The sequence below is a fragment of the Mugil cephalus genome, chromosome 14, assembly GCF_022458985.1.
Source record: "Mugil cephalus isolate CIBA_MC_2020 chromosome 14, CIBA_Mcephalus_1.1, whole genome shotgun sequence".
Lineage (NCBI taxonomy): Eukaryota > Metazoa > Chordata > Actinopteri > Mugiliformes > Mugilidae > Mugil > Mugil cephalus.
The window spans coordinates 22,176,831-22,196,041 of record NC_061783.1 but is presented as its reverse complement, the minus strand read 5'-3'; the positions used below and the strand labels follow the sequence as shown (position 1 = coordinate 22,196,041).

The following is a 19,211-nucleotide window of genomic DNA, read 5'->3' as shown; positions in this document are numbered from 1 at the left end:
CCAGCAAAGCCCCGCCCCCTCAAAATACTTTTTTTACAGAAACACACCCTATAATTCAATACAGCTCACTTGAAATTGTATTCATATAGCGTCAACAACACTACAAACTGTCTCAAGATGCTTTACAAAATCCAGCCTGAAACCTCCAGAGCAGCCTGGAGGGAAAAACTCCCTTTTAACGGGAAGAAACGTGGAGCAGAACCGAGCTCGTATGGAGGGAAACATCTGAGCCTAAAGCTGGACGGGTGGAAACAGAGAAGATACATACATCTGACTAAAGCAAACACTGTTTAACTATTGATATGGTTTGTTTTCGGTCACTAAAGGCTGTTCTTTGACCGAAAAATGGAACAGGCTGAAGCTATAGCTTATTATTGTCTGTCCTACACAAAACACTGGATAAACCAAATCAGTCGTACATAGTAGTAAACAAAAAAAAGGAAAATAGCTTCATACTATCGCATATTTTCATACTCAGTTTGTATTTCATTCCATAGTTTGCATGTAGCATCTGATGATGGAAGTCTAACAGGCGAGTTACTGCAGAGGGAGAAACCTCAACTCACCCCAATCAGCATGCATATAAAAAAAAAAGAGCATAAAAAATATATAAATATAAGAGGAAGTCAGATTATCGGTGCTGGTGCATCCGTGTCATTTCAGACGAACTCGGTGCAACGACGACGACAACAGGATGAGAGGATGCTCTTGTTAAAGGGGGAGTGGGGGGGGCGGTCGGGCTTTGTCTTTACCCAAAAAAAAAAAAAAAAAAGGTCAGATGATTCACTTCTTCTTTAAAGGTCATTGTGCTTTTTGGAGACACCGACAAACGAGCTTCGAGGTTTTTGGAACGTTTTTTTATTATTTAATATGAAACGAAGACGTGCACATGTACGTCTGCATATTGGATCCGTCATTAAAACCTCCTCCTCGTCCTGACTGACTGTTTATTCCTTCTCTAATCTTCTCTCTTTCCTCTCTCTCTCTCCATTGTCCCCCTCCCTCCCCCTCCCTCCCTCTCCCTTTCCTCCCCCTCCCTCCCCCTCCCTCCCTCCCTCAGCCCAGTGCTTTCTGCAGCGGCACGTGACGTGGCGGCTGCACATGGCCCGAGCGTGTGAGCGACGGAAAGAAAGAGGGAGAGACTGCTCCCTCTACCTCTCTCTCCCCCCTCCCTCCCTACCTCCCTCCCTCCCTCCCTCTCTCTGTGCAGTGTTACAGAGTGCAGAGTCAGTGTCTTGTTTAACTCTTGCCTCCCCAGGATTAATCACAGTCCTGAATGTTAAATCACCAGCTGCCTCCCTCTCTCCTCCGTTAAAGAGGCAGCCGACGCCTCCTCTTCAAACCGAATCTGTGTTTAGAAGCTCTGCTCTGAACGGTTCATCTCTCTGAACTGTTGTAACGCGGAGTAAATGTAGTGTAGTGTCTGCACGTGACACGTTGGCCACAGCCAGACAAACCTTGTGGCAGATGAGCAGGGAGGTTAGCGGCGTTAGTTGAATCATAGACTTTAATAGCATCTAAATTGTCAAACTAAATTTAAAAAAATGAATAAATAAATGGGGAAGAGCTGTTGATTGACTGAACCAACAGATTTGAAAAGCAGTCAGAGATATATTTATCTTTAAAATACTTTAAAATCTCACCATTCCATATTAAAAGATTTCATAAAGATGTCAGTGACAAAATCTGAGGATACAACCAGGGCATATTTAAAAACATTGTATCCAACATTACAAAAGGATCTTTGTGCAAAAACAAATGGGGAAATTCCACTCGAATACATTTTCAGTGATTGTAAAAAAAAAATACGAAGACACGTTACGTTCTGGAGGGATAAGATAAGTTCGTGGATGTTGTTGTTTTGTCGTAGTTACAGTCGATAGTAACTATTTCAGCTCCAGCAATAAATAACAATAAAACAATAAACTGAATATTATTAACGCTACAGTATTATATGACTGACGTTACTTCCCAGTAAAGCTCTTAGCGTTAGCATCTTTTATTTAGCCACATTTATCATAACTGAAATGAACTGAATCTGAGGCTAATCCACTTTTCCAAATCCACAGTAGTTCATATGGATCATTGTCGAGTCCAGTTGTCCTTAATTTGACCAGATAATCCACATTTGTCCTGGTCTCTCTGTATTTACTGATACATTTCACCATGTTTTTTGCCACTCAGGGGGCGTGGCCTCAGGAGGAAGTGGCGTCAATGCATATCCTCTATAGGTCATAAGCTCCACCCCCTTTCATTTTAAAATACACATCTAATCTTTTTGTTATTATAATGTTGAAGTTGAATGTAAAAGTGTCAATTTTTGGACGAGTTGAATTTCAACGCTTTAGAAACAGGATGTGACCTAATGCGACTACCGGTTGCCATGGCAACCGCTCCATAAAGCAATGCAATAAATGAATAAATGAATAAGAGCAGTGGATGATTCAACATTCCTTTGTAACTGGTGGAGGTAGAGGAGAGCGTAGTATTAATTACATAAACAAAAACGTGAGTGAGGAAGTGTGGGCGGGGCATTGATGTCGTGGCTCCGCCCCTCGGACCGCACTGATCAGACTATGGCTCCAAATCTCTGGGATAATAGCGTCGGTTTGGCCAATGACAGGAAGTGCAGTGTCCATATTTATATACAGTCTATGCTCACCACACGTTAATTTGTGGTAATTTTGTGTCACTGGATACAAATGACGACAAACTGAGGGTAAAGCATCGTCATTTAACCACTGGTTCGTTGGCCCTGTTTGTGTTTCTATAAACACGTAGAGGCCGTTCACTCGTGATTGTTTTTGTCTGTACTTCCCACTGGAGTTTAACCACTTCTGCTTTCACCAGCGACTCTACGAGATTCAAGGAAGAAGAAAGAAAAACTGGTGCAGAGTCCGGCCTCGGGGATTAGATCTGAAGAGCTACTCAGATATTTGGCTTCTTCACATGTCGCTCCAGGTGCTTTACGTTTCATTTTTATTTCATTTTCAAACTGTCTGACGATCAGATTCAGTTTTCTCCGGATCGATCGCCATTAACACGGACGCCTCTGGAAAAGGCCGAGGAGAAATTTGTGCAGCAGATGCTTGTTTTTTTTTGTTTTTTTTTTTCCTTTTTCTTTCCCCGTTGCAGTTCAATGAGTTCGTGCATCCTCCAGGAACGTGCGAGGCTCGTGGGAATGCGAGGTTTAACAGTCTGTTTCTGATTAGGAAGGTTTCTGACTGGATGAGTCGACCCGGAAGTGTCGAAGCTGAACTTACGAGCAGAAGGTCGTTCCAGACGCGTTTAACTTCATTTACTTATAACTCGGTTTGTTCGGACGAAGAGAACCGTTGAATAAAACGATCCGATCAGATAAACGTGTTCTAGCATCTGAATTATTTGTTTTTTCCAACTTTATCTCAAAACACTGGACTGATTTAATAGAAGAAGAAGACGAGTTAAGAGGAGGAGGAGGAGGAAGTAGAAAAATAAGATAAGGAAGTGGAGGATGATGAACGAGGAAAAGAGAAGACAAATAAAGAGGAGGAGAAGAAAGATGAGGATGAAGAAGAGTAAAAAAGAAAGAGAAGCAGGAAGAATGATGAGGAAGAGAAGAAGGGGAGGAGGATTCGTTCCTAGATATTTATCTCCAAAACCGAATTGATAGAGTAGAAGAAGGATTTGGAGAGTAAGATGAGGGAAAAGGGAGGAAGGAAAAGAATTAGTTCCAGTATCTTTATATCTCAAGATGAATTAAATGAGTAGAAGAAGAAAGAGGAGGATGAAGAAGAACGAGAAGGGTCAAGAGCAATGAGGAGGAGAAGGAATAATGATACGAGGAAGAAGAATTTGCTCCTACATCTTTATCTTAATCAGAACTTAATTGATAGTAGAAGAAGAAGAGGAGGAGGAGGAGGAGGAGGAAGAAAATGAGAAGATAAAGGAGGAAGAGAGAAGGAAATGGGGGAGGAGTAGAAAAGGAAAGAGGATGAGCATGAAGAAGAAGAAGAAGAAGGAGGAGGAGGAGGAGAGGAAGAGGAAGGAGGATAATTTGTTCCGACCAGTATCTTCATCTCTGAGCCTGAATTAAATTAGTAGAAGAAGAAGAGTCAAAATGGAGGAGGAGGAGATGATACGAGGAGGGAGAATTTGTTCCTGTATCTTTATCTGCAGAACTTAATTGATAGAGTAGAAGAAGAAGAAGAAAGATGAGTCTTTCTCTCCATCCACCATTATGTCTCCAGCTTGTTTCATCCATTCAAACACGTCTTCTTTGTTTTTCTACGTGGATCAAAGATGCTCAGAGAGATTTATTACTATAATAATCACAGTGACCTGACTCATGGCCAAACCTCTACCTCCACCTTTTAGCACAAAATCACAGAGAACAAATATCTGTGGTGAAAGTCTTCAACTTAAAGCACCATCTTCAATTAAAATAAACCCATGAGAGACACGGCTGAGGAGCTTTTATTTCCCCGTACACACATATTTATATATCTTCTTTGTTGCAGATTGTTTACCAGGACGACTCCGTTCAGAGTCGACTGCAGCGCTGCGAGAGCAATTCTAGGATTCGCGTGGGCATTAAATGTAGCTTTCAGCACAAACTTTTACATTTGGTCTGGTTTTCTCTGCCTCCTGCAGTCGCCTGAACACAGCTGCAACAACCGCAAACGTGACTAGTTACGATTCCCATAAGCAAACAGGTGAAAGGTGTCACTCCTCCACAATAAAAAAACAACAGCAGCTGCATCCAGAGTTTGCGTCGTCCCTCCCTCTGAGCCGCTCTCCTCTGCGCCCAGAATGAATTAAAATCAAAGTGAAACATGTGCATGTGGATGAGATTATTATTTCCAGTCTATTTTCCATCCTCTCTTTTTTTTTTTTTTTGCAGCTCTGTAGTAACACTTCAGCTCAGCGACGACCTCGGGGATTTCTGGCTGGATGCATCATGCTCAGCGCAGTCACGTGTTTATAATTCAGAATAAAGAGAGCGCACACACACACACACACACACACACAGAGAAAGAAAGACAGGAGGATGAAAGCATGTTCGCATTAGAGCTGCACATAGCTGCATGCAAATGCCGAAACAAAGAGGACACTCTCAGATGCTGCAGGTTGAGCTCTACATTTATGGAGGCTCATATCGAGGCCTTGCAGCAGCAGCAGCAGCAGCAGCAGCTCTTCTCTCCTCCGCTGCATCTCATTTCCCAACACTTCCTCTCCTTCGCTCTGCAGCTCATGACTCAGAATAGAAAAAAGACAAACTCCAACGTCGCAGGCAGATTTCTGCAGATTTTTGTTTCCGCCGCGAACGTGACCGAGCTCAAACCTGCAGAAAATCTGTTCGAAATGAAAACACACGACAGCAGGAAAAAACAATCGCCTTTAACTCCCTGAGCTGCGTCTCTCATCTAATCTGAATTTAATGGGAACGTTCGGACCGAGAGAAGCCGCCCTCCTTCTCTTTCATTAAATAGAAACAGTTTCTTCTCTGTTGTGTCGCTGTCGCCTCGTCCTTATTTCCTCTTCTCTAATTACGATGTGCAGAACAGCGCCCTCTAGATGTAACGTGGTGAAACAGTGGTGATTAAATGCGATAATGGAGACTTTTCTCTCATTCCGCTGTTTCTATTCTGATCTGACGTTTAATCTGATGTGTGACAGATCGATGAAAACATCCCGTTCTTCTTCTTCGTCTTTTAAATGGCGGTTGGCGAACAACTGGATCTGGATAATCTGAGTCCTGTAAAATAATCCTGTGACCGGTCCCTCGTCTAATCAACAGTAGTTGATACTGTTCTTACACTTTTATTCTTAAAGCAGCAGCTTGATTCGGAAAGTGTTTTGTTAGCCTTATAGTAGCGGTTCTGAATTTGTTCCACACATTTCTGACAGATCTTTTTAAACAGGTTAATATGGGAAACGTCACTCGAACGTCACTGTGCATTTACGTCCAGACGGAGCACGACTTCATTCAGATTCACCGTTCACGTGACTTTCAGTCGGTTTGGGAAAAGGAATATTCTATATCCCATGTGAAACCCGATGAAGTTCCCTTCGGGTTGGGCCTGTTTATTCAGATTTAGGTGTTTATATGGAGCATTTAATTCAGCCTGGGCTTCTAAAAGGATTATAATTGGAATGTATGGCTCCGTGTAATCCCAGCTAATGCTAATGTTGTATCAAGGGGAAGCCACGCCCACTCTTTGGCCAATCAAAACGTGGCATCGTAGTCGTCAAAAAGCCGCTGAATTAGCAAGTCTGTGCTGACATTTCATGACTAAAAATAGCAGGTGCCGTCATGGAGGGTGGAGATTTGAGAGATTTAGTAAAAAAAAATATTTTACAAAACTACCTCTGCAGCAACTTAACATAAAAACTACAACTAAAAACTAAACTAGAACCTGGTCCAGAGAAGAAGATTTAAACTTTTAATGCTTCCCAACACACTATTTAATCAATACAATACAACATATCGTACGCACACCAATCAGCCACAACATTATGACCACCGACAGGAGAAGTAAATAACATTTAAACCATCTTCTGACAAATTCAGTGTTCTGCTGGATGTTACTTAGACATGTAGCACCCACCTAGACCAGACCAGACCGGACCAGACCAGACCAAACCAGACCAAACCAAACCAGACCAGACCAGACCAGACCAGACTAGACCAGACCAGACCAGACCAGACCAGACCAGACACCCCCCTCCCACCCAATAGCAATGACACTCCTGCAGGGTGCAGCCACAAAAAAGCTTCAGGAACAACTCAATAAAAACCTGAAGAACAGGACAAGGTGTCGACCCGGTCTCCAAATTCACCAGATCCCAAACCAGATCATCGAGCTCAGAAGGCCCCAAGTCCATTCTCTGATGAGTCACCAATGAGACGTCTCACCATCTACTTCCTTCCCTTAAACGTCGACACATCCGCCGAACACTTCCACCGACACGCAGCAATCAGTCGCCAGTAAATCACCGTGATTCACTGGACAGAAACAAACCCACCGCCGTCAGCTCCTCTGTTGCTTTCAATTAGCCGGAGCCACGAAGCCTCCAATAAAAAAACGATAAAAAAAAAAAGCAGACAAACAGACAGAGTCAGAGTCTTGTGTTCTGGCAGTTCTGGTTCACATCAAACGCAACAGAGAGAGAGGAAACAATAAATTATGAATATGAAACGGATGAGAACAGGCTGGTGGAGGGAGTGTAGGAGGGCCGGAGAACAGGGTGTCAGCCGTTTACCACACAGACACGTAATTAGGTTATTGTTGGAGGCACAGGATGGTTAGTTAATGTCGTCCATGTACCGGGAGGCCTGGGTCCTCATTATAGTCTCTGCATGTGCAGCTTCATGGGAGAGATGTTTTGATCTCCCTTTTCAGGCTTCTCAGGAGATTCAACAAGAGGCGTTCGCTCATTTTAGACCTTTAAATGTTTCTACCTTCAAGCTCCTTCTTCTTAAAAGTCTCAAAATGAGGTTAAAACTCCTCAATGGCGCCACCAAACTTCCATAAATGTCCCTCCCAGTTCATCGCTTTTTTTGATAATTTCCCCATCAATTACTCACCGTGTAGACACTCCGGTCCTCCCATCATGCCTTGCTGCTGTTGAGGTGGCGCCGGTGGCGGTGGCTGCGGCTGCGGCTGCGGCTGGACGGTCTCTAGTCCGAGCAGCGAGGAGGAGGACGACGAAGAGGACATGGAGGAGGAAGAGGAGGAGCAGGGCGGAGGAGAGGTGGGGGGACACTGGGAGCTCTGGTTGGGCACCGCCGACTGGGAGCTCTGGGAAAGAGAGACAATCTGTTAGAAAACCTGGAAATGTGAACGTTTTACATCCTAAATCCAATCAAAGGTTCTTTGTCTTTGAAACCTGCAATCAGATCGTTTGGGGGCGGGGCTTTACGAGGCTCTGATTGGTTGGAGGATGATCCAGTTACATGAAGACAAACCGTAGAGGCCTCAGCAAAGTCAACTTTATCGTCAATTCCAACTTTACGATTGAATTTTCCTTCCTCAACTCGGTGGTGCAACCCGAGTTGGGTCGTGCAAAGGAATGAGAAGGATTGAGTCCGGAGCTACACGGCTAGGTTAAGGGTGGTAGCACATATTAGCACATGTGGCTAACAATGGAAGCTAATGGAAACCATAATACTAATTATTAGCCTGGAAGCTAAAGCAACTTTCAACCTTCCACCTACAAGATGATTGTGGTGGTTAGTTTGTCTGGAGTCCGTTGAGAATTGACTGCCAATCAAACTGTTAGGGGCGGGGCTTCATATGGTGATGCCATAGACGACATCTGAGAAATGTGGATTTAGAAAAGCTAAATGGCTCTGATTGGTTAGAGGACTATCTAGTTGCATGCAGACCTTCTGTAGAAGCGTTACCAGACTCATCGAAGCCAAAGTTTATTGCAACACATACACATGATTGTAATTTCCTTCCTCAAAGATCTATAAGTGCAACAACTTCAATTTTTCAGATTTTTTTTTTTTTTAAAAAGGATGTATTAACATTACATTAGCACATGTGGCTAACAATGGAAGCTAATGGAAGCCTTACCTCGTGTTTTTCTGTTATATTATTTCTCTCGTGTTCATATATTATCTGAATTATTATGTAGTGCTTTCAAGTGTTAGCCTGGAAGCTAAACCAACATCCAACGTACGACCAACAAAATGTTTGTGGTGGAAAAGGTCTGGAGTCCGTTGGGAGCTGATAACTGATTCCCGATCCAAAGGTTACGACTATTGAACGTGTTTTGAAAAATCCAAAACAGCTCTGATTCTAAGAGTCAGTCTACTTTTAAATCCCTGTTAGCATGTTGGACAGGCTCAGACACAAAGCAGCGATGATGTGATGCTCCACATGATTTGTTCATTCCACCTTTCACCTTTCGGATTTTAAGCTGCAGCTGTGACATCGTTACTGAATCCATGACACCAAACTATGCTGCTCTTATTAACATTAGCCAAAGAAAAACAAAACTGTTGGGCCGCCTGGTCTTTGAACCAGCAGATGTTTGGCCAACACACCAAGGGAGGTAAATATAGTGATGATACTGAGATTTCTACTTGATCAATTCAAGAAAATCAATTTAAAAATGTGAATTACTGCTGCAAATATAAGAAGCTGGTTTGTGTAAGCCACTAATTTTGTTTATGTCCCAATCAATGCACACATGTTTTGTTATTGCGACATCTGAAGAAGAAGAAGAGCACGATGTAAATTTACTGTCTATTATTTTGCCTTAACTTTGAAAATAATTCATCGCGATTAATCACGATTAAATGTTATTAGTTACTGACAGTTTAAGTTGACTTTTACTCTGGGAGTCATCTCTAAGTTCCTCCGAACACAAAATAGCTTCAGTCGGGGATTTTTTGGTCTGGACTCGCTCTGTTTTTAATTTCCTGCTTTTCTGGACTTTTTTTTTTAAAAAAATCTGAAATTGAAATGTGCACAAAAACAGGAAATGCATTATTGGTTTCATTTTTTTTTTTTTTTGCATTCACTTGTTTTATAAGTCTTGTAAATACTGTGCACATAGTATATTGTTTTTTTTTTATTGTTTATTTTCTTTCCGTCTTGTTGTTCTTGAAAAGAAACGTAGATTTATTATACTGAATGTTTGTGATATCTGTAAACTGAAGCTTAATTTTTTTTTTTATATAAACTATAAAATATGACGTGATGCAGAAGGTTAATTGAGATTAGCTGGTCTCGCTAACAGATTAGCTCCCATGCCAGCATTGTTGTTCCTCTGAGGGAACAATGACTCTGGGTCGGCTCCAAGTGTTTCACAGTGTTCTGGTTTCTCGTCTGTTGCACAATCACATCTGAATGTGTTTAGTTGCTGCTTTTTTAGCTTCTTATTAAACGGGCTGGACCTTGTTCTTGTTTGGTGCGGGGGGGGGGGCGTTACCGAGGTTAAGGTTTAGTGCAGCTGTGCGGTTTTCCCGGTCTCACCTGGGAGGGGATCTGGGCGCTGGCGGAGCTGGGCCCGTTGCTGTGCATCCCCATCCCGTTCTCGGTCAGGAACTCCTCCAGGTCCATGTACTGCAGCTGGAACAGGCCCCCGTCGCAGGGCAGGGTCCTCTCCCACAGCAGGGGGCCCAGGAAGGCCGACTGGGAGTTGTTCCGCAGGGTCCCGGAGCCTGGGGCTCCTCCGGGCCCGCCGGGGCCTCCGGCACCGACACCCAGCGAGTCTTCATCAGAGTCCAGGGGCTTGTCTTTGTCTGGAGAGAGAAGGGAAGGGAAGGGAAGGGAGGGGTGACATGTTAGATTATTACACTGGATCCACGTTCATTTCAGGGTTCACTTCAAAACTCTTCTGATTGTTCATAAATCCCTTCATGGTGGTATAACCCCAGGGTTAGGGTTACACCTCCCTAACCCCAGGGTTACACCTCCCTAACCCTAGGGTTACACCTCCCTAACCCTAGGGTTATACCTCCCTAACCCTAGGGCTACACCTCCCTAACCCTAGGGTCAGTCTAACCTAGTATACCTCCCTAACCCTGGGTTACACCTCCCTAACCCTAGGGTTATACCACCCTAACCCTAGGGCTACATCTCCCTAACCCTAGTGTTACACCACCCTAACCCCAGGGTTATACCACCCTAACCCTAGGGTTATACCTCCCTAACCCTAGGGCTACACCTCCCTAACCCTAGGGTTATACCTCCTTAACCCTAGGGCTACACCACCCTAACCCTAGGGTCAGGGTTACACCTCCCTAACCCTGGGGTTACACCTCCCTAATCCTAGGGTTATACCACCCTAACCCTAGGGCTACATCTCCCTAACCCTAGTGTTACACCACCCTAACCCCAGGGTTATACCACCCTAACCCTAGGGTTATACCTCCCTAACCCTAGGGCTACATCTCCCTAACCCTAGTGTTACACCACCCTAACCCCAGGGTTATACCACCCTAACCCTAGGGTTATACCTCCCTAACCCTAGGGCTACACCTCCCTAACCCTAGGGTTACACCTCCCTAACCCTAGGGTTATACCTCCATGACCTTAGGGTTACACCTCCCTAACCCTAGGGTTAACCCTCAGATCCTCAGACCAGGGTACGTTGGCTGGACCTTTAGCAGCTGTGACTCTGTTGAGGCTTTTAAGAAGCACCTTCATCTTTACATCTTGGCTTTTAACCCTTTAAGACCTGAACATCCGCCTGCACATAAAACAAAAATATCTTGCGATATTTGAATTATCGTAACTCACCAATGGACAAAATAGACTGAACATTGGGAAGTTGTACTTTAGCTGCTTTAAGGTAATTATGACGCTGCTGTCGGCTGCAGGTTGGAGAGCGAAGCAAGACCGGGGAGACCAGGGAAGAGAGAGTGGAAGGCCTTCCAGACAAAAACACAACTTCCCAGTGTTCAGCCACACTTTATGTTAATATTGTCAGTAGCGCAAACCACTGTGAATTACAGTAATTCATATCCAGCGTGCTGCAGGTTTTAAAGCAGGGGCCAAGGACCCCAAAATGATGATGGATTAAGTAGTGACTCCTACCTACTATATGTGTTCTAAGTTACATTAAAGGTGTTTGATTCATGTTAATGTGTCTTTAAAGGAAAAAAAAAAATGTCTAATCAACCAAAGATTCTCCGACCCTCCTACAGTACCTCGTGGACCCAATAGGGGACACGGACCCCCCGTCCGCCGACTCTAATAATGCAAACTGTGATTTGTTTTAGTTTTTTCTTTTAACTTTTGCACTAAAGTTGTGAATCTTGCAAATCTTCTCGACCCTAAAACTAAGCCCTTCCTCTTTTCCTTTGCTGACGTTTATTCCACAGTGTTCTGGTAACATCAATGTTCACCTAAAGGTAAACTGAAGAAAATGGTTCATACCAATAAAAGTGTGATCCTGCAGTAAATAACATCCCAGAATACACAGAACTCATGCTGGTTCATAAGAAACTAACTGTCAAACGTTTTAGAACACCAACTTTTTTCTTGATATTTATGCAGCTCAATGTCTCGTTTTATTCTGAAATGAAAGCACAGACCAAATAAACAACTGAAGTTAACAAAAAAATCAATTAATAACCTAAAATCTGTTCTAAACTTTGGGCCCATGTTTGTCTGATTTAACATGTGAACACGCTAAAAATGGAAATCAAATATTTTCCAGAGAGTTCGTCCCATAAACGTGTTGCTTTGTAGCTTTGCTTTCACTCTTCAGCTCCGTGGGGTTAAAGTCTAGAGACTGGGCCATGGTTCACTCCATGTTTTCAAGCTTCCCATCTTGTTTTTATCCTGAGGTAGTTCTGTTATAGCTCGGACTAAAGTTTAGGGTCATTATCTCGTTGTAGGATGAAGCTGTGACCGACTACACTGGTCTAAACCTTTGTAATGTACATATCTATAAATGAATGTTTCCTTTTAGTTGCAGTTGATCTGTTTTTATTTCCACCCTGGAGGTTTAACACCTTTTTATTTCTTTGATAAACGGACCCGTATGTTTTTATGCGACACGTTGCCTGTGAAGCCGGCGCCCTTTGCTTTTTAAGGTGCTATATAAAACGAAATAAACCAGAGACGGCAACTGGCTCTTCCTCCGTTTACAGTGTTTGTGTTGAAGGGCAGAAGGAGAAGATAAGAGCAGATGACTCGTTTCCACTCCGACGAAGGTGAGATAAGACGAAACTATGCAACTAGAGATGTGGAAGTGGGCGGCAGACACTGAAAGAAAGAAACATTCCTTCGTGAGCGGCTCTGACCGCGCAGTAAAAGGCCCGATAACCTCACCCGCGGTGGCCTCGTTGGTTTACTGTAATTACGCCGTCCGCAGACTGAGGCGCTAACGATTTATCGACGTTCGAATCAAACGCTGCACTAAAGAAGCGTCGAGCTAATGCAACACGTGTGCGCTCACGCTTGTGCAGGAAGGAGTTTGAACGAGGCGCTAAATTAACATGCAGCTCATGCATTAACTTTTTGTGTGAAAATCATTTTAACAAACAGAGTTTTACTCTTCCACCACCACCACCACCACTAACACCACCACTACCGCCCGGCTTTCTGTGAAGCACTTAGCTGAAATCACTAAAAGGAATCTATAAATAAAGTTACATTGACCTCACTGAGAGGGATAGAGTCCAATGGAAAGATAGATAGAGGCTCCAGGCATCAATAAACCATCACCATAAAAAAACAACGACAAAAAAAACTATTTAATCAGGATGCTAATTGAGTGTGGAAAAAAAAAAGCAGAATGATTGTTTTGCAGTCTGACCATGTGGAGGAATATTACATCTGAAGAATTACAAAGAGTGCTGAATAAATGGTATACGCTGAATAATGGAGCCTGATAAAATAGTAATAAATTTAACTGGGCTGGGACGAGAGGGGAAATTAGATTTAAGGGAACTTGAGAATAAAAGGACGAGAGCATCTTCCTCTCCCTGTGTTTCCATTTGGAAAATTAAAGATCATAAACAGAGCAACACGTATTTACAGGAACAGTGTCATGCAACATGTCAACAGATTAAAGATCAGGATTTAACCCTTTAAAGGGCACAAGAGGTTAACGGATGCTTTAAACACATGTATTTGGAGCATTAGAGCATCAAAGCTGACTCTTCTTCTTCTTCTTCTTCTTCTTCATGTTTCCTAATAAACCAGTGCAGAGTTGGACCTCGTAGATCACATTAGACCCTGATTAGACCTGAGAATGTTTCCTTCATCTTCTCTGATTGGCTCAATGAAAACCACATGACAATAAACCTCATTTAGAGGAACCAGGACATCAAGTTACCACATACGGTTCCTGGACACATGGAGGGTTAAATGTGAGGAACGAGGAAGGAGACGAGGGAGGAGACGAGGTTGATGAGGAAGGAGATGAATAAGGTGAAGAAGATGAGGAAGGAGACGAAGGAGGAAGAAGGAGATGAAAAAGAAGATGAAGAAGACGAGGGAGGAGATGAAGAAGAGGAAGAGACGAGGAAGACAAGGAAGGAGACAAAGAGGAAGAAGGAGATGAAGAAGATGAGGGAGGAGGTGAGGTTGATGAGGAAGGAGATGAAGGAGGAAGAAGGAGATGAAAAAGAAGATGAAGAAGACGAGGAAGACAAGGAAGGAAAAGAGGAAGACAAGGAAGGAAATAAAAAAGAAGAGGAAGATAAAGAAGACATAAACAAGGAAGAAGACAGGAAGGAAGGAAAGCAGGAGAGGAAGGAGACAAAGGAGACAAGGAAGGAGACGAAGGAGATGAAGAAGGCGAGGAGGAAGGAGACACAAAAGACGAAGGAGATTAATAAGGCCAAGAAGGAGACGAAGGTGACGAAAAACGTGGGACATGTCAGACATGTGTTCACCGATAAGCTAATATTAATACAGTATCTGTTAGCATAGGAAGACCTGTTAGCGTTTAGCAGCGAGAGCCTTCAGGCTAACATTATGCGCACACACACACACACACACACGTGCTGATGGAATAATGAGACAGGTGTGACAGGTGAGACTGATGAGGGGCGGGGCTTGCTGACAAAAGACACAAGGCAAGAACAGGTGAGTGGAATCACAAACAGACAGGAAGTAAAAGTTATTAATGGGAAAGTAAAACAGGAAACACCAGAAAAACCAAACAGAGACACACGTGACAACACCAGCACCAAGGAACGAGTCCGACATCGAAACACCGTCAGTGAACCACTGTAATCAGATTACATTTGTCTACTGTTGATAACTCCAGTAATCACATTACAGTCGCGTATCAAACAAAGATCTGTTAGTTGAACCAGTGAAGCTAATGTTAGCTTCTTAGCTCAGTATTTGAAGGCACCGGTAAACCACAAACACAATTAGCTAGCATGACGCTAGCATGACGCTAACCTCCTCCACAGGGAATAAAGGATATTTAAGGACAATATTTTGACTCAGCCATTTCCAACTTATCTTATTCCTCTTACAACAGAGATTAGTGTTTGCATTAGTGTTTGCTCTTAGCTAGGCTAGCCTGAAGTGTAGGTAATGTTGAACAAGAGGGCAACACCTGTTAGCATAAGATGGCACCAACTGATAAGAAGTAATCATGGCATTGTTTATATAGCACAGCATTATTCTTTATATAAAGAATATTGGAGATAATATTGATATAAAGAATAATGAAGTAACATGAAGTAATGACTTTGGTATTTCAAGTAACTGGAAAAACAAAAACACAATTAACTAGCATGACGCTAACATCCCTCATAAGAAATAAAACTGCAACCAAATGCCAATTTAAGGACAATGTTTTGTCTCAGTGTGTCATTTCCACCTTATTTTACTTCTCTTAAATCAGAGATATGCATTTGTGTTTGCTCTTAGCTAGGCTAGGCTAACCTGCAGTGTAGCTAATGTTGAGCAAGAGAGCAGCACCTGTTAGCATAAGATGTTAAAAAGGTATCATGGCACTATTTATATAGCACAGCATTAGACTTAGACATTAGTATTTGAAGGCACCGGTAAACCAAAAACACAATTAGCTAACATGATGCTAACCTCCTTAAGAACTAAAAACTGCAACGATGCCAATTTAAGGACAACATTTTGGGCTCAATGTGTCATTTCCACCGTATTTTATTTCTCTTAAATCAGAGATATGCTGTCGGTCCAAGATGCATGTTTGCTCTTAGCTAGGCTAGGCTAGCCTGCAGTGTAGCTAATGTTGAGCAAGAGAGAAGCACCTGTTAGCATAAGACGTTAGCAGCTGATAAAAAGGAATCGTGGCACTGTTTATATAGCGAAGCATTAGACTTTTATCACCCACAAGGGAAACTGTAGTCACAGTAGCTTAGAAAACACTTTTTTTTAAAAGCACAAGTAAAAAGAAAGATAAGACAAGAAGTAAGTAAAACAGAAAACGGTGTAAGCGAAATATGTGCAGAAGTATCATTATGAACAAAGAGAAAATAATAATAATAATAATAATAATAATAATGAGAGTGAAGGAACGACTTTGGTATTTGCAGACGTCTGGATTTTGTATTTTCTCCATGAAAACAAGGTAGCGCGATGCTAACGTCGTCTATTAGCCGCAGTAACAGCAGCACAGATTTCAAAAAAGGAAGAGGAAGAAATGAAGGGAGCAGCAGAGGCCAGAGTCATCAAAAGAAATGGGAAATCATTTCTGTTAAGAGCAGCAAGAGGGCAAATGGATGGATTGGGACGGGGGGGTGGATAAGTGGAAGTGGCACAGTTTAATCAAAGTAATGTTGACACTTTGAACCGAAGTGGCCGAGTCATTAGAGGCCGAGAGACGTGACACAAACAGAGGAATATAGTAACGAGGGATGATCTACGCAAACCTGTGCAACAGAGGAGATGCACAGCGGATCCGATGCGATGCAAATCAAACGGCTCTGGGAAAATGTTTGAGGAGACAAAGCCTGAGAAAATGTAAATGAGCGAAAGGGAGCGCGGTGGAAGACGGCGGCGTTGATCTGATGAGGAGAGAGCGAGACGGGAAAGTGCGAGAGGAAAGAGGAAAAAAAAAACAGAAAAAAGGAAAAAGAGGAGAGCGAGTGGGTGTTTGTGAAGGCGTCAAACAAAGCTAGCCAGGGGAGAGGAGAGCGACGAAGAAGAAGGAGAGAAACATCCACTCATCTGCACCAGCGTCGAGAGCCGGGAGGGAGGGAGGGATGGATGGAGGGATGAGGAGGAGAGGAAAACCCTAAAAAACTTAAGGCCTCTGAATGCATCACCCATGGTTAGGGGACTGGGCCTTTGAGCTGCTTTGTGACTCCATGGAGAGGCTGTCAGCTGTGCTCACCATCATCATCATCTCCTCCTCCTCCTCCTCCTCCTCCTCCTCCTCATGCAAAGAACAAAAAAAAAAAAAAAAGAGCTGCAGTGGCACCAAGTGGCCACCAGGGGCCGCCAACCTGCAAGTAGGAAGAGCGTCTGAACGCTGCTTCCTCACATCTACACCTCACTATTTTAATGAATTTAGACTTAATTTAATGTCGGATTATTCAGTGCATATAAAAGAAACACAGTATAAACGTGTGTGTGTGTGTGTGTGTGTGTGTGTGTGTGTGTGGCAGCAGCTGACAATGAGGAGGAAGAAGAATAAGAAGAAGAAGAAGAAGAAGAGGCCGCCTGGTTAATAATATCTGTCGTGGCGACTGAATGATGGGAAACAATTCAATCCCACTCACAGGGTTTCATTTAAACAGACAAGAGCCTCAGCGATCGTTTCATTTCACCACCAAATGCAAAAAAAAAAATAAATATAACATTTTAAAAAATGAAGCATTTAATGTAAGAAAAAAAAACAGAAAATGCAGCAGGGCCACGGGGGGAGAAGTGAAAACATGTGAGTGTGCTGGATAAGCAGGACCTCTGTCTTTTACAATCACACCTACCCACTCAGTCACATGCACACACACACACTCAGAGGTATGAATAATCCTTCTAATGTTCCTGTGACATTTCTACAGAAGCTGTTTTATTGTCAGACCTGGAGCCGCTGATAATTTACATGTGGATTTATGTTTTAAAACCTAAAAATAGCTCTGAATGTGCAGTAAAAGCTACAAACACACTGCGTTTAACAAAGAAATCGGGCCAATTTCCAAGATTTTAGTTCCTCTCACTTGAAAACTGACCAACTTTCACCTGATTCACTGCAAATAAAAACATCTGCAGAGGTTTTAATGTGTCTCTGATGCACCTGAATTAAAGTTTTGCTGCACTCTGTTGCAATTAATGTGGATTTCTTTATTTATTTAGTGTCTGGCAGCAACGTGCATCACAAACACACACACACACACACACACCAATAGATCAGCGTTGCACTTTTAAGCTGATTGGATGCGATTAAAAGTTCATGATATCCCTGCACAGACGTGTTGGTGTTCCCCTTTAAGAAGCTGCATGCACACAGGATCCCCCACCACCACCACCACCACCAACCCTTTCCACTCACACATGCGCGCGCACGTGCACACGCACACGTGCACACAAATAAAAAAAAAAAAAAGAAGAAGAAGAAAGAAACTCACCTTTCATCCCGCAGCAATCCTTCGTAACTCTCTGATCGGCCTTGATCGGCAGCTGCAGCAGCGACTTCAGGTTGGTCATGGAGGTCAGGTGTCCGCCTTGGGGCCCACTTCCAGCCGGGTTGCTGGCCCCAAACTGGGGGCTGGTGGCCCCGGCTGGGAGATCCGGAGGCAGGAGCTGAGCGAGAGGCCTGGACATAACTTTACGACGGGAGGAGGAGGAGGAGGAGGTGGAGGAGGTGGTGGGGGAGCAACCTGCAGACTTCTAAGTTCAAGATCAAAATAATCCACTTAGTGCCACTAATTGACAGGCGCGCCGTCAACCAAAAAAAAAAAAAAAAAAAAAAAAAAAGGTGTGCGCGGACAGGTGTGTGTGTCCGTCCGTGTGCGCGTGAGCTCAAGATGTCCACCTGACGTCGCGCTGCACCGGCCGTCCCATGGAGAGGAAAAGAAAAGGATTAACGTGCAAAAGAAGAAATAGCGAAATAAAAAATAAAAACAGAGAGAAAGAGAAGAGGAGGAGGAGGAGGAGGAGGGGGGGGGTTTATCTCCAAAATGGCAGCAGCATGTTTACCGAGTCTAAATGCATCCTCCGATCCTGCACGAGCCTTTCAAACGGAACCGAAACATAAATGAGAGATTAAATAAAAGACGGGGAGAATAAAAAACAAAAACAAAAACAACGGTGGCCTGGTCAGGTCCGATCCGGTCCGGTTCCGCCGATCCCGATCCCGATCCTGATCCTGGTCCAGTCCGGTCCAGTCCAATCCAGTCCGGTCGGTCGGTCGATCGATCGGATATAATTCTGGGATCCGCACGGAGCAATTAAACAACAGTAATAATAACGAGAAGAAATAAAAATGGAATAAAAGAAGCAGAAATGACGGCGTCGCTGTGTAGTCCCGGGAAAGAGGATTAGAAAGAGCAGAGCAGAGTCGAGGCGATTGGAGGAAGAAAAAAAAAAAAAGAAGAAGAAGAAAGAAACTTGAGCGAGAAAAATGCAACAAGATGAAGGAAATGAAGAAGATCCCCCTCGTTAAAAAATAAAAACAATGATGATAATAATAATAATATCCGACAGTGTGAGAGTCACATAGATGGAGCTGATGCCTCTTATTTTCCTCCCTCTCTCCCTCCCTTTCTCTCCCTCTCTTTCCCTCACACTTCTCTCTATTTTCCTCCCTCTCTCCTG

At 43.4% G+C, this 19,211-nt stretch overlaps 1 protein-coding gene across 1 annotated transcript in view; it reads right to left on the bottom strand.

Moving 5' to 3' along the window:
* The window catches only part of dbpa (D site albumin promoter binding protein a), a 39,616-nt gene extending 20,405 nt beyond the window's left edge, over positions 1 to 19,211 (bottom strand). The window contains exons 1-3 of the mRNA XM_047605838.1: positions 18,023 to 19,211; positions 9,972 to 10,240; positions 7,571 to 7,784 (exon numbers count right to left, since the gene is read on the bottom strand). Of these exons, the coding sequence (XP_047461794.1) occupies positions 7,571 to 7,784; positions 9,972 to 10,240; positions 18,023 to 18,218 (679 nt within the window). The 5' untranslated portion in view covers positions 18,219 to 19,211. The remainder of the gene's footprint in view (positions 1 to 7,570; positions 7,785 to 9,971; positions 10,241 to 18,022) is intronic.